This window comes from Oryzias latipes, chromosome 5 (assembly GCF_053564925.1).
Source record: "Oryzias latipes strain Hd-rR chromosome 5, Olatipes_Hd-rR_3.1".
Classification (NCBI taxonomy): domain Eukaryota; kingdom Metazoa; phylum Chordata; class Actinopteri; order Beloniformes; family Adrianichthyidae; genus Oryzias; species Oryzias latipes.
In genome coordinates, this window is record NC_136241.1 from 4,276,404 (window position 1) to 4,289,944 (window position 13,541).

A 13,541-nucleotide genomic window follows, 5' to 3' on the forward strand; every position below is an offset into this window, starting at 1 on the left:
TGCTGTTTAAGCGAACGGCGGGAAAACGTTCAAGGCTGCGTACTAGAATCACATCAATATTATACACGTACCTTCAAACCAGATGGCACCACAGACTTCCCATAACCGAAAAACAAGGCTTCAGATCTAGAACGCTTTGGCACCATCAGTTGCCATGTGACTCACCCCAGCTCCCCTCTGCCGATCATGTCACTGTGTTTTTATGAAACATGATCCCTTCTTTGGGGAAGGCTTGACATCCCGTGTGTGTGTGTGTGTGTGTGTGTGTGTGTGTGCACACCTCAGCCAGCTCAGCAGACAGCAAGGCTGCAGTCACAGATGGGGAAGACAGGACCTAGCCTGCGAGAGCATCACAGAGCTTCGCCTCCTCTCTCCACTCAATCTGTGCCCATGTTACGCCAGCAGGGCCAGGCCCACAGCCAGACCCGCCCCCAGATCTGCGATTGTCACACCGCAACACCAGCAACACAGCCACACACTTCTTCACTGTGACAAGTTTAGACGGCTCTCAGTGTTCCCGCCACCTGTCAGTTCACCATGTTCCACCATGTTGCCAAGGTGATAAGTGGCCTTTAACGTAATATTGTGGAGTGTCCTGTACTTGCCTTGCCTTTGAGGTGAAATACACAAGTCTTTATTAACCACCTGCCATTCGCACTGAGGGTTTGTAACCTTTCACACAGCCAAGTTGGTTCACCCAAAGGTCTGACAGGCTATGGATTATGCACAAACCAGGCAGGTGAAAAGGACACAAACATAATGTGGAACCGGTATCCAGCAGCCGCAAAGAAATGCCACTGATTCACGTGCCCCAAATGCATAACTTTGTGCTATAATACCGTCAAGAGGGCAGGAGCCCGTCCAAACGTATATACCCCGTCTCTTTCTTAAAGGGCACCTCTCACGCAGAACATCTTTAAAACATTAGGCAGACTGAAAAATATCATCTGGTCACAGTTCTTTTCAGAAAAGCCAGCAGGAGGGTTAGAAATGAAGATGGCGCGAGGAGATTTACTGCCATGATTAAATGCTCACCAACCGGCTGAGCTAAACAGCAAGAGCTGGAACACTTTATGACTGAACTTTAATACGACATGGAGTCATTCATGATGGGAACAGGAACTGTAATGCACCCCTGCTGATGACAGAGATTCAGCGGAGAAGCTAGGGCAGACCCCGGACCGCAAGCTTGTATAGCACATCTATAAATTACAATAAGACAAGGGCACTCTCTAAGGAGCCCCAGATGCATGGCTTTGCTAAAATTACTACTCGTTTATCAAATTCTTTATTTTTTTCTCACCTGTGTGCTAAATCTTTCGCTTATATATCTTACTAGGGATCGCTTTACCTGTATACTGCATCGCCTTCCATTACTCCAATACAATCCACTGTAATGAACGTTGTATTATTCTATTTTATACCATGGTCTGGTATGAATACTCCATTCTTATTGGCTGTTCGGTGTGTATTAAAAAGTGATAATCAACAGTGATAACTGCACGCCTACAAAAGAAGTTCCGGTCACATAGCCTTAATGTTCTGTATCACTGCATTATCTTCTTTAATACAAACTTTAGCTTCATCATCCGGACAAAAACAAGCGGTAAGAGGTGAAATTTCTCTGACCCAATGATTTATTTAACCCATCGTAACCATCAGCATATATATTGCTTTCCTTCGGTGCCAACTCTGCTTGTTAAGCGGCGGGTTGTCATGTTACACGTAGCAAATAGTCTGCTTTTTGTGTCAAAAATCGATCTAAACTGAACAAATAACAAGAATAAAGTACTAAAAAACTGATGAAATATATATTTATTTCTTTTGTAAGTGACCATGGTGTACGCGCAAATTGGCCTTTGAAGTGTGCATAATCAGAATTAACACACTTCACTGAAGTGCGTTAATTTCTTCCACAGCATGCCTTAACAATCCCTTACTTATTGGCGAGGAGGTTCAACAGTTTCAACAGTTCAACACATTTCAATAAAAAGGCAACATGCTTTAATAATAAAATTCACCAAAGATATATTAATTTTCTTTTCAACACTCTAAACCTTTCTCTGAATTATTTTCTAAAGAAGCATAATTGTAAGCCTGCATTAAATGTGAGACACAAAAGAAATCTTCACGCAATCATACAACAAAAAGATAATGCGGTTGAGATGACAGGCCTTGTGGTAAAAAAATGCCGGGTTCTGTCCACTTGTCAGGGCTGAAATCTGTCTAAGGATGCTGCTCCCAGCATGTTATCCTCAAGCAGTCTCCGCAGGGTGAAGCTGCTAACAGCAGACTCCCACTGGCAGTGTTTTTGCAGGATCTGTGGTTTATCAGCGATCTGAATCCAATTATATTTCTGCAAAGCGGGCTCCCTTTCTTTAAACAAGCATATATTTGGAACACGAGCCTGTGTAGATCAAGTGGAATGAGCTGCATTCTCCAGCCAAGAGACGAGGACTGTCCTCCGGCTGGCTGAGCCAAGATGATGAGCTGAGTTTGTGCCCCAGGGCACATGCATTTGTGGATATTTACAAATCTCAGTTGCACAGGACAGACTGCCTCTTCTTCACAATAACTTGTAATTACAACTTTGATGTGGCTGCTGAGTTCTGCGACTCAATTAGCAAAGCTTTCATCATATCATCCTGAATGAGCCAAAAGGAGCCCTGCTGCTGAGGGTAATCATGTCATCACCAGTCATTCTGTCATCCCGCCCTGTGCACAGCATCCATGTCCTGTCTGCTTCTGACATGACCAAAGCTAAAGTGAGAATTACAGGGAAAAGGATCCTTTAAATTAGATCACAGGGAAAATGGGGATACAAGTAAACAGATCCTGGTGTGGAACTGATACGCATCAAGTCTCTGTGTTTACTTCACAAGGCGTAATCGCACTTGGTGTTTAAGGCTGAGAGGACAGTCGTGTGACTTTTTATCACACTCTTTCTTGTGTCTTTATTCTCTCTTCACAACAGCTGGTTGTTGTGAAACTTGTTTATTATCTGACCAACTCACATTAAATTATTAAAGATCCACATGAAAATCCTGTTTTTGGTGTTTTTAACACGTTTCTCGTTACGGTTTTCTGATGATGGAGGACATAGAAAATTCAGCTTAAAATTGCATTTCTGAGTATTTCTTTGTTTAAATCGTTGTGATTCAGGAGCAGCTGGCGTGGGTGCTACGATCATCGAGCCACAGGCTCCCTGCTCCACTCCATACTGATGCATCCACTTGCAGACAAATAGACCCATTTAAGTCTTTGTTTTCCTCGTCTGATCTGGTATCTGGATCTAAACTGTACGGCTGGATTGCTCCAATATTTTGCTCGCCATATTTGTTGCACCAGTAATGTTTGGTTGGGGTTGTGAGGGCCTGAGGTAGCGAGAGAGCATGTAAACAGATAAAAGATGGGAAAGGGAGGCAGGCTTAGTCTGTGCTAACAGTTCCGTCCACAATTCAGAGGCAAATATCTAAAGAACTCATGCAGCTCTGCAGAAACTATGCCCTAAAAGTAATGTGGGTTTTGAATTTTGGCTAAACACAGCATTGTTATTAATAAAAACCAATGTAAATGCTTTGAAAAACAGATCAAAAGATGATTAGAATGGGACTTTAGACAAAGTTTTTCCAATACTAAAAAAAAACAGTGGTTGTTTATTAGACACAGAGCAGGCAAATTCTCTGTCATTTGTTGGCATTGTTCCTACCTGAATGGAGACATCACTGTAGGAACCTCCAATGACTCCGGAGATGGCCAGAGGGACGTCATCGTGAATGGCATAGGAACCATCTGGACATGTGTATTCGCTGTCATCTACTTTAGTGAGGGAGGCCCTGACAAACTCCAGAGACTGCTCCAGAGCATAGGTGTCCTTCGAGCACGTGTCCAGGATATGGGCTCCCAGTTTGATCCCGGGAAGGATGCGCTCATTCTTGTTAATTTCATCCAACGCTAACAGCATGGCCTCCAGTCTCTGTATCCCTCTTTGTGCGTTGATCTTTCCGCAGTCCTCTGCCCCTTCTCCTTTTTGGTGCACAGGAAACAGGCCTCCTATCATCAAGTCTCCCTCCAGTGTGATCTCCTTCTTGGATTCAGTGTTATAGCCCACCACAGGCAAACCCTGGGGGGTCTTGGCAAAGAGAGACACACAAAAGCACAATAGGCTGATGTGGGACAGCCAGAGGGGTCGGGGCACAGGGCGCGCCCCAAACATAAGGGATTCCCCCAGTGACATATCCTGGGCGAAAGACGTACACCGCCCTACCGATGGATTCTGGTTGGTGCTGGTCAGCTCTCAGATGTTTCAAAGTCAAAGACAAGAAGGCTAAGGTGCAGCAGCACAAGCAGATCTCAAAGCACAGGTGTTTTTATTCTGACAAAGGCCATTTACAACACTACTGCCATCCTCTTTGTCCTCCTCTTCTTTTGAGGGTTTTGTAGATTACAGCCTGCAGATGAAACAGAGAGATATCCGATCAGCTTTGGAGTTGAAGAACACTGATCCCCTTGTTTGACAGACACTGCCTCTGAGAGGGACAGTCAACCTCAAAAGAAACATTTACCATTGTCTGCAGAGTATAGACATTTTCTGTCTGTGTGTCTTTGATGCCAGACAGGCTAAAAGGAAAGCAAAGTATATAACTTGTTAGCTGGCATTACAGGGCAGAAGCTGTTAGCTAAATGTGCTCACTTTAATTCGTCTGTATTCACAATGACTTGTGCTGCTCAAGATGTGACTGTAATGCTGATAGAACATTTGAAGCGTTACTTGGTATGTGGTGAATAATCTTGACATATTGAGCTAATGAAAGTTGGCAGAAGCTGGAGGATAGAGTTCACCGTTAGTGCGGAGTTCACTGAAGACAACACAAACATCCTCTGAAGGGTTTTCTGCTGTCTTCAAGTGGAACATCACCGCTGTGTTGTCAGAGACTTCATTTACAGTTTGAGTGTTGTGGTGAGCGATGAGGCCCCTTCTCTCCTTTCTCTGTTTCATTGTGTGCGACCTCATTTCCTTTTCTTTTAAGGCTGATGATTGTACAACTCTTTTAAAATCACATGTGCACATGCTCCTGTACACCGAAAGTCTGCAGAGATAACAAACAACATCCTGCAGGGACATTTTGTCAGATCATATTAAGCGCCAACAACTGTACAAAATCCTTAATGCATAACAGGAAGGAAAAAAAATCCCATAAATAGAAGTTGTGCTGACTGAATTGGAGTGATTACATCTAGCTCTGGCTAATCATCCGTTTGTTCAGTAGCTGCAAAGGATGCATTTTTTATTTTGAGTGCACTGTTAGGTGAAATGGTCAGCACATTGGGTTTAGCTGCAGTTGAGTCTAAAGATGTCGTATACCTACATAAAAACTGTGCATGGATACCATAATGCTAGAAAGATTTCTGAGAATTCCCCAAACATTTGAATGAAAAATAACTATTCGTGTCATATTTGATGTACACGTTTCTGAGAACCCTATCTCAATAGCATAACCCAACATTTCAGTAAAAACCCATTGTACAGAACTTGGTCCATGTTTTCTGTCCTGTAGTTCATCATCTTTCCACTAGAGGCAGTATAAATGCTTTTTCTGCTGACGTCAAAATGGCTGCTTCCATCTCACTTCTGGTGGGGGGGGACTCTTGGCGGGAAAAGTTTTGCCACATTTTCTAGACTTTGTGGTGAGAATAACACATCTACTGTTCCTTATTTTTTATGACTACTTTCAATCCAGCAATTTGTGTGTAAATAATTCTTTGTAATAAAGTTAAAGCATGATAAAAAATGTGTGAAACCAGTTTGAGAAGGTGAGTACATAAGGAGCTTTTTTTCCTGAACACTCGTGTCAACATTTACAAGCTGACATTATTGTGAACAAAAACGTACCAAATCACTAAACATATGAAAATTCCTACGGTATATATATATCTCATTATAAATGATATTTGTAAAATGTTTAAACTTGATACCTAATTTTTCCAATCAGTCATGACAAAAGCAACAGGTCTTTATCAGTTCTGAGAATTTCAAGCACCACTGCTTTTTGTTAGGTCTGACAAGAAAGTCAATACCATCCCAGTGAGAGTCTGTTTATGATGAAGCTCCATTTAGAAGAACCTAGTTTGGCTAAAAGACTCAAGCAGAGAAAAGCAGTTTCTACAGAAAAACACATGCTCCATGTTTTAAACCCCGTAAATGATGTACAGTGTAAACCTTGTGTTTGCTACAGTATTTGAGCCTTCTCCACTCTTTAGCTGACGACAGCTGATCACTTGAGCTGATCCTGCCATCTCCTGATCGACAAAAGGAGGATTAACCTGCTCTGAACCTGCCTCAGGTCTGAAGTGAGAGAAACTCCACAGAACTAAAAAAGAAACGATCAGTGGTATCGGCTCAAGTGTCAGATCAGGAACAAACAAATGCTTCTGTTTAAAATCTGTAACTTTTGGAGACTTATGGTCAAACAGATCTTTTATTACAGATTTAGTTCCACCAACATTTTTTTAGCTGTTTGTCTTTTTTTCCCTATTGCTCCAGATGATCCATAGTGTACATCAAAAAATAAACTGGTGTAATCACTGATGCTCTTTCGGAATGAAAGATGATCTGGTGGATCAGTGTATCTCAAAAGGGCTGCATGTGTGTTAAGTAGCACAGAGTTTCAGTTGTTAATCACAGCAATCTCCTGGTTATTTTCACTGATGTCAGTCCCCATAAACCCCCTGGGCTTAATTAAACAGCGTGTTGAATGAAGTTTATCTGTGTAAGTTATCGAGACAGAATGAGATCCATGATATCTATTGTCTCCACAAGCAAAGTAGGCTGATAAGCAGCAATTAACACTACTAATGAGATTATGAATTAAAAAGGAGGGGAACTTTAGCACCCCGGTTTATTTTGTTCTAATAAAAACCAACATCCCTTTTACAACAATGTAAAGCGCTCAGCAAACTGCAGTTCCCTGGGATCTTTTTATCCTATCTTTTCCACTGTTGTTTCCATGGAAACTTGCCAGGAGATAGGGAGGATGAAGAGAAAAGGAAGACAGACCAGGACAAGTGGGCCAGTGTGATCATGCATGGTGCTTGGTCTTGTGAGAGATCTGGGAAGCCTGTACTCTGAACTGAAAGGACTCGTCAGTTTACAGCTTGTGCTTGCTAAACAGTTCCAGGCTGTTTGTATGAAATAAAAGCTAAAGCATGCATTGCCCAGTAAGACTTTCGATGTGATATAGAGCATGGATACTGGGACCTCCCTGAAATTCATTCTTCTTCAACACAGAGAAAGATGTGGATTTATTTTGCTCACTTAGCAGCTTATAAGCAAGTGAACCTCTGCAGTGGTTCTGTGCACAAAAGCAAAGCCAAACTTTTTCCCCTACATGCAAAATCTGCCACATCAACAATCTGTAGCAAGAACATTTTAGTGTCTGGGGAGTGTGCTAATCAAAGTGAGGCAGCATTTTGATCTCATCTGAATACTTGGGAAAAGTGGCAGCAGCATAGGTGAAGCACTTAAGGTCACGGTCTCCGGAGAAAAGAGTGACAAAAGGTTTTCTGACCGACACACAGTCAGCCTCCTCCCTGGTCTCCCACGCAGAGTGAAGTCTCATCAGCGGACTCCCTTTCTCTGTTTCTGCTCACTTCCTTCCTAACAGCAGAGAGATCCCTAATGGGAAAACCTGTCTTTAAATATTCTGCTTGTGCACGGTGATGCACAGTGACGTTTGGTCTTGATCACTGTTTGCTGCCGTTAGTGGGAAGCGGCCCAGCATGATCTGTTCACACGTGCAGCCATACTTAACTTCAGTGGACGCTGAACTTTAGAGTTCAACTCCCATCATCTTCTCATCTATTTTCAAAGCCTTCCCAGTGGTCTTTTAATTATGATTACATCATTTCAGCCAAAATAAAAAATCCTGTGTCGCTTTCTAGGACATAGTTTCTGCAGAGCAGCAGGAGTTTATTCGAAATTTGCCTCTGAGTTGTGGGCTGGACCGTTGGCGGGAAGAAAGTCTGTGCTCATTTCCCATCGTCCCTCTGTTTACACTCTTCCACTCACAACCCCAACCTAACATTGCCGGTGCAACAAAAATGGTGAGCAATATTGGTATTTATCTGCATATAACAACTACAATCTTTTTTCAACTTAATTTTTTTTTGTCTGCTCCTGACTCACCACAGCTTAATAAAGACACTTCCAGAAATGTACTTTATGTATATCCTCCAACATCATAAAAATGCCACAAGAACATGTTAAAAACTCCATAAACGCCATTTTCATTAGAGATGGTCTTTAAATCACACAATTTCCTTATTTCCTTTTTTTACAAGGATTGACAGTACACAAAAACATTTGAACCTCTCTTATTGATTTTACATGAGGTAGCTGTTTGCCATTTTTGTTTTTAGAATGAATCCAAATCAAATAAAAGATCAGTGCGATATAATACCAAAATACTGTGTGCATGCATAAATGACAGCTGCTAAGTACAATGTTTACTTTTTAGATTCAATATCCCTCCCAGGATTCTGTCTGCATGTCAACTTAAAAAAAAGCGATGCCTCCATTTTTTTCCCTCCTCCTATCCCACCATCTTCGTTTCCCTCTTCACCAGATGGCCTTTTTAATTCAAGACGGCAAACCCTGCCAGCCTCTTACACACTTCAAACCAAATCGTGTGAGGGAATGGAGGTGGGGAAGACTGCATGGGGGGGGGGGGGGGGGTGAAAAATTACAAGAAAAGATAGCAGATGCAACAAAGGAGGAAAAAATGTGGACAGCAGTGTGGGCAGCAGGGAAAGAGAAATAAGGGTGTGAGGAGGATTTTGACTTTTTTATGACGCTCATTTTCCCCAGGAGTGGAGTGCAGCATTAATATGGTAATGTCCCCCCAGGCGATAGAAAGTGGTGAAGAGCGTAGGTCATTTAGTGTATGTGTGGTGAGCCTGGATGAGCAGGTTGGAGATCCCCAGTGGAATGAGGTGGAGCCATGCTGAGAGGAAAAAAAGGTAATGGAAGTCAGGCTCCCCAACGTCACGTAACCAGCTTACTGGAGAGGGGGGGGGGGCTGAAGACAGTGAGGAGGGTTCACACAGACGTGCAGATGATGCAATGTGCGAAGTCTTTAGCTATCCTGGGATGTTTGAATGTGTACATTTAACTGAAGCATTCATATTGTTCTTCACCTTTCAGCACATCACTTCAGGGGTTGCCGCAGCAAATCAGCTGTCACTGATTTGTACAGGTAAACCACCTGAAGACATTTTTCAATCGGATGCCCTTCCTGACACACTGCTGTATTTTACTGAGCTATCCAGCCATCTTGCTTCTTGATGGAAGCGTATAGATCCCTAAACGTTCACACCGCAAAAGGAGAAGCAAGATTAAAAAAATCCCTTTACCCGCTTATGTTTTGCAAGTTTATGCGTTTTACCTAAGAAAGAGTTTGACCGTAACATCTGCACCACAGTATTAAAATGCTAGTCTGAACTGTTTACACATTCAAGCCTGAAATACAAATGCTTATGCTTCTCTTTAAAGGGCTCATTTAACATCTCATCACCGTGTGAAATTTGTTCTGTTCATTTGATTCGTCTCCTGGGGGAGTTGGGAGCTGCAGCCGCCCTTAGGATTAGGATAGGCTATTTGGTGGTCTAACCTCCCTGTTCATCCTTGTGCTAGTCTAGGTACTTTAAAATTAGTAGTTGGGTCATCTAGACCCACTAGATAGTGCGCTGAACCTTTTTTCTTCAACGATTTGTGATCTTCACTGGTGTCCATGGATCACATGAAATCCTCTTCACCATTTTACATTTTCTGCTATATTTCTTGAATCCTACTTCCAATTGTCAACTAATGTATCTATTTTACATGATGGAAAACTGTTTTAAGACATCTCCAAAGACATCTCCAAAATTCTAAGAATGTGTGTGTATTCTAAAAAGAGACATTAATAAAATAGTGTTATCTCAGTTTTGTGTCTGAGGTCCCAACAGTCTCTTATGGTCCATATCAACCAGGTTTCATACACTTTTCTGAAGCCTACACATACATGACGCCACAGGAGCTTCAAGGCCAAAAAGGAAGAGCAGCCCCTGAAGTCAAAGCAACTCTGGGTTCAGGGTTAAGTCTGATCTTTTATGTTCTGTCAAAAGATTTCTGGTCTGTTAAAGGATTACACTGGTCATTTGCAACTCAGATTTTGAGGACACATTATAGTCTTGTCAATTTGCAGACGTGTAAATTTTTAGACAAAAAAACTCCCAAGAAAGCTCCAACACCCAAGAAAACAAAGGTCCATGTGGTCCATGAGGAGTCTTCATCAGATGAAGAGTCCCTTGTCAAGTGCCCACGCTGCTATTGTACGATTTCTAACAATCGGACGGTGGCAGTGGGACGGCAGCATGGGGACAGCTCAGACTGAAGTTGGTCGATTTACAGAGGATTTTGGGGACCTTGGAGACTCTCCCATCTGTCAGTTGTTGCACTGTTGCCTTCCTGCCACGCACCTGCCACTGGACTGCCACCACACGACCTCCAAATGTGCCGGGGGGCAGCCACTGACCAATGTTTAAAAATCATGCATACAATTTTTGGATTTTCTTAAAGCCTTACAGAACGGCGTGTAAAAATGCCACTGCTGCCTCCCGATTGCCATGCGGTCACCTGACAATTTCTCTGAAAACTTGCATTTCCATCCCCACTAAGTGGCATTTTGGGATATGTGACCATAGCCTAAGAAGATCTCACTGTGGTATGACATTTTGTGTAGTCACAAGGTCTCTGTGAACGGCACTGACAACCATTTCGTTCGTGTGGTTAAACTGTTGCAGGATTGCAGGATTTCTGGTAAAGCTATAGCCCAAAATACTCCAGAAAACCTTGGAGTAATGAGATTTTTACCTCCTAGAAACTTTCTTATGTGGCTGTTCAGAATTTCTGTACATATATGTAGATTCTGTTCAAGATCTTATTCGCAATAAGCATTTTGAAGCTGGAACAGATTCAAAGAGTGGAATTAAGACTGAAATGAGCTTCTATGAGTTGCTTTAAGGTCAACATAAACAGTCCATAGCATTCATTCATTTGGATATTTTCTTCTTATTTGATATTTACAGGTTTTATAGCTCAATTTTCAATTCACTGTCTATTTTTAAGGTGTTTAAGAAAAACACCTAGTTGAATTTGTTTTCCAACAGCACTCAAAGAATAACCACAGATGTTTTAAAGGTTTGCCCATTTGCATTTATTTCTATGGTTATTTCCTTGTAAAGGCATTATGCTGAGTGTTCAGATCAGGTAAAACTGAGGCTCTGGCTGCAGCACAAACACTTCATGTCACATTTAGTTCACTCTTCTGGCTCAGACAATGGAAACACAATTTTGGATGCAGAAGCCAATTATCCGGAAAAAACTACAGAGCAGAAATGTTTGGACTATGTTGGTATTAATTTATTTAACAGCACTAATTAGGATGCTGCTCAAGCGGGAAATGAATCCGCTGCTGCTGGGAACACCTGTGTGGGAAAGTGAGTGCACCTGCCCAGACCTTTGCTCTGATGGGAGGGATACATGCAGGAGTCGGACAATCTGACGGGTAATTGCCACCAAATATTTAGAGGGGAAAACATGGCACTGAGAAGCTGATGTTCCACCCAACTAGCAGCTTATTTCTGAACTTTCTTTTCGCATTAAATTCTTATGTTTACCTTTTTTTTGTTACTGTTTTTTATACATTATTTTTTATACACTTATCTTACTGAAAGGTGTTTTTATGATGTTACCTGGCATTTCACGATCAAAACCAATCAAAAGATGTGGATTTCGATTTCCACACAGCACATCTTACAGCATTGAACTGGCCTTTTTTGACAGTGTAATGTTCTAGCAGTAGACAGTAGACTGGAGTAATCAACTTTAATTGGCTTTGTGGTGCTGTATTTCACGTTAAATAGGATGCACTGTGTGAAACCAGTGAAATGACGACTTAATAAGCTAAGACAAGAAGCCATCAAAAACTCAGAGAGGAAGATGACCAACAAAGAGAAGCGCCATGACGTAGGAAAAGAAGACATCACGCTCTTAGAATTATCGAAAAGCTGTGGAAGTGGTCTTTTTTTGAGTTGCGTGATCCATGTACTTTGCAGTGTAAAGCAAAAAGATAATGAACAAGAGATCACATGCTTTATTGTTTATATTCTTTAAATATGGTTTTGCACAAAAAACAATCATATTTTTCCAACAAACTTTGGTTCAGTGCACTGTCTAGTAGTGGGTCTAGATGACCCAACTCCCAATGTTAAAGTGCCTAGGAAAGCACAAGGGTTACAAGGAGAATGCGTGTCAACTGAAATCAGTTCAATTTTTTCTCTTTTCTGTCTTTATAAAGGTTTTCTGCAACATATAACAACAATGTTAGCAGCATGCTACTTCTCCGACGTTCTGTTTACTGCACCTGTGAAGGAATTCCTCACTTCTGTTCAATGGTAGTGTGGCCTCTGGAGATTTCTTCTGTCCATCCTAAGTGAATGTGTTTTCTTAGAATTTCTTACTGTCAGAATCATAAATTACCATTTTTGATATTAAATATGTAAAGTTCAGTTTAAAGCACATTTATTTGTTCACATTTCAACCTATCCTGTTAGGAGTAACAGCCACAGTGAATCAGCTTTCAGTGGTTCGCTCAGGTGGTTTGGCAGAGTTTTATGCTGGATGCCCTTCCTGACCCAACCCTGTATTTTCAAGGCACATGAAGACTTAAGTAGATTCAAGCCTTTGGACCCAAACCGGATTTTCTTTGCAATTGCCTCCCCTGAAAAGCAGACCCAGGTTTCTTGCGTGACAGTCTCACACCCAGCCAACTGAGCCATCCAGCCAGCATGTAATGGGTTTAATCAAATTTAATATCCTCCTGAGACCCGGACCAGTCGTTTATGTCTATAATGGAGATTTTGTTTACCTGTATATTTCTAAGGAGTTGAGAGATACCTTTCCAAATCTTACTCTACACTGTAGAGGACATCCTGGGCTTTCCAGTGATGTGTCATGTGATGCATGTTGGGAACTTTAAGTTTTACCTCTACCAAGATGACTGCCATACCATTTACCTCATTTTATGGAAAGGTGAAAGGCAAGTCAAATATTCTGTATCTATTCCTTTTTTACTATGATAATTATATACATTCTTGGTCATAAACATGTTAGGAACAATATATTTAGATCTGAAAAAAGTTTCATGTTTTCTGTTTTAAAACAGCAGGCATTTAATGAATGTCCACTGTAGTGGACACTAGGACCATTTTAATGTATTTAATGGCTGCACATTATTTTAGGAGAAAAAAGTCAAGCAGAGAGGATTTTATGCCAGATAGTTGAGGGAGATCCAGATTTGGAGCTTTCGGATGATGAAAAGGATGAGGAGGATGAGATTGGTAAATGGTAAATGGTAAATGGCGTATACTTATATAGCGCCTTTCTTCCTACAAGGACAAAGCGCTTTACAGTCACAGACCTATTCACCCATGCACACACA

The 13,541-nt window shown here is 41.6% G+C and overlaps 1 protein-coding gene across 3 annotated transcripts in view; it reads right to left on the bottom strand.

Annotated features, from left to right (window-relative positions):
* The window catches only part of grm2a (glutamate receptor, metabotropic 2a), a 50,811-nt gene that overhangs the window by 26,958 nt on the left and 10,312 nt on the right, over positions 1-13,541 (bottom strand). For 2 of the 3 annotated variants that reach the window (XM_004068547.5, XM_020703019.3), the window contains one exon: positions 3,710-4,451. In XM_004068547.5, the coding sequence (XP_004068595.1) occupies positions 3,710-4,237 (528 nt within the window). In that variant the 5' untranslated portion in view covers positions 4,238-4,451. Of the gene's footprint in view, positions 1-71; positions 185-3,709; positions 4,452-13,541 lie in introns of those variants that run through there. The other variant, XM_078946857.1, reaches the window with a different exon arrangement.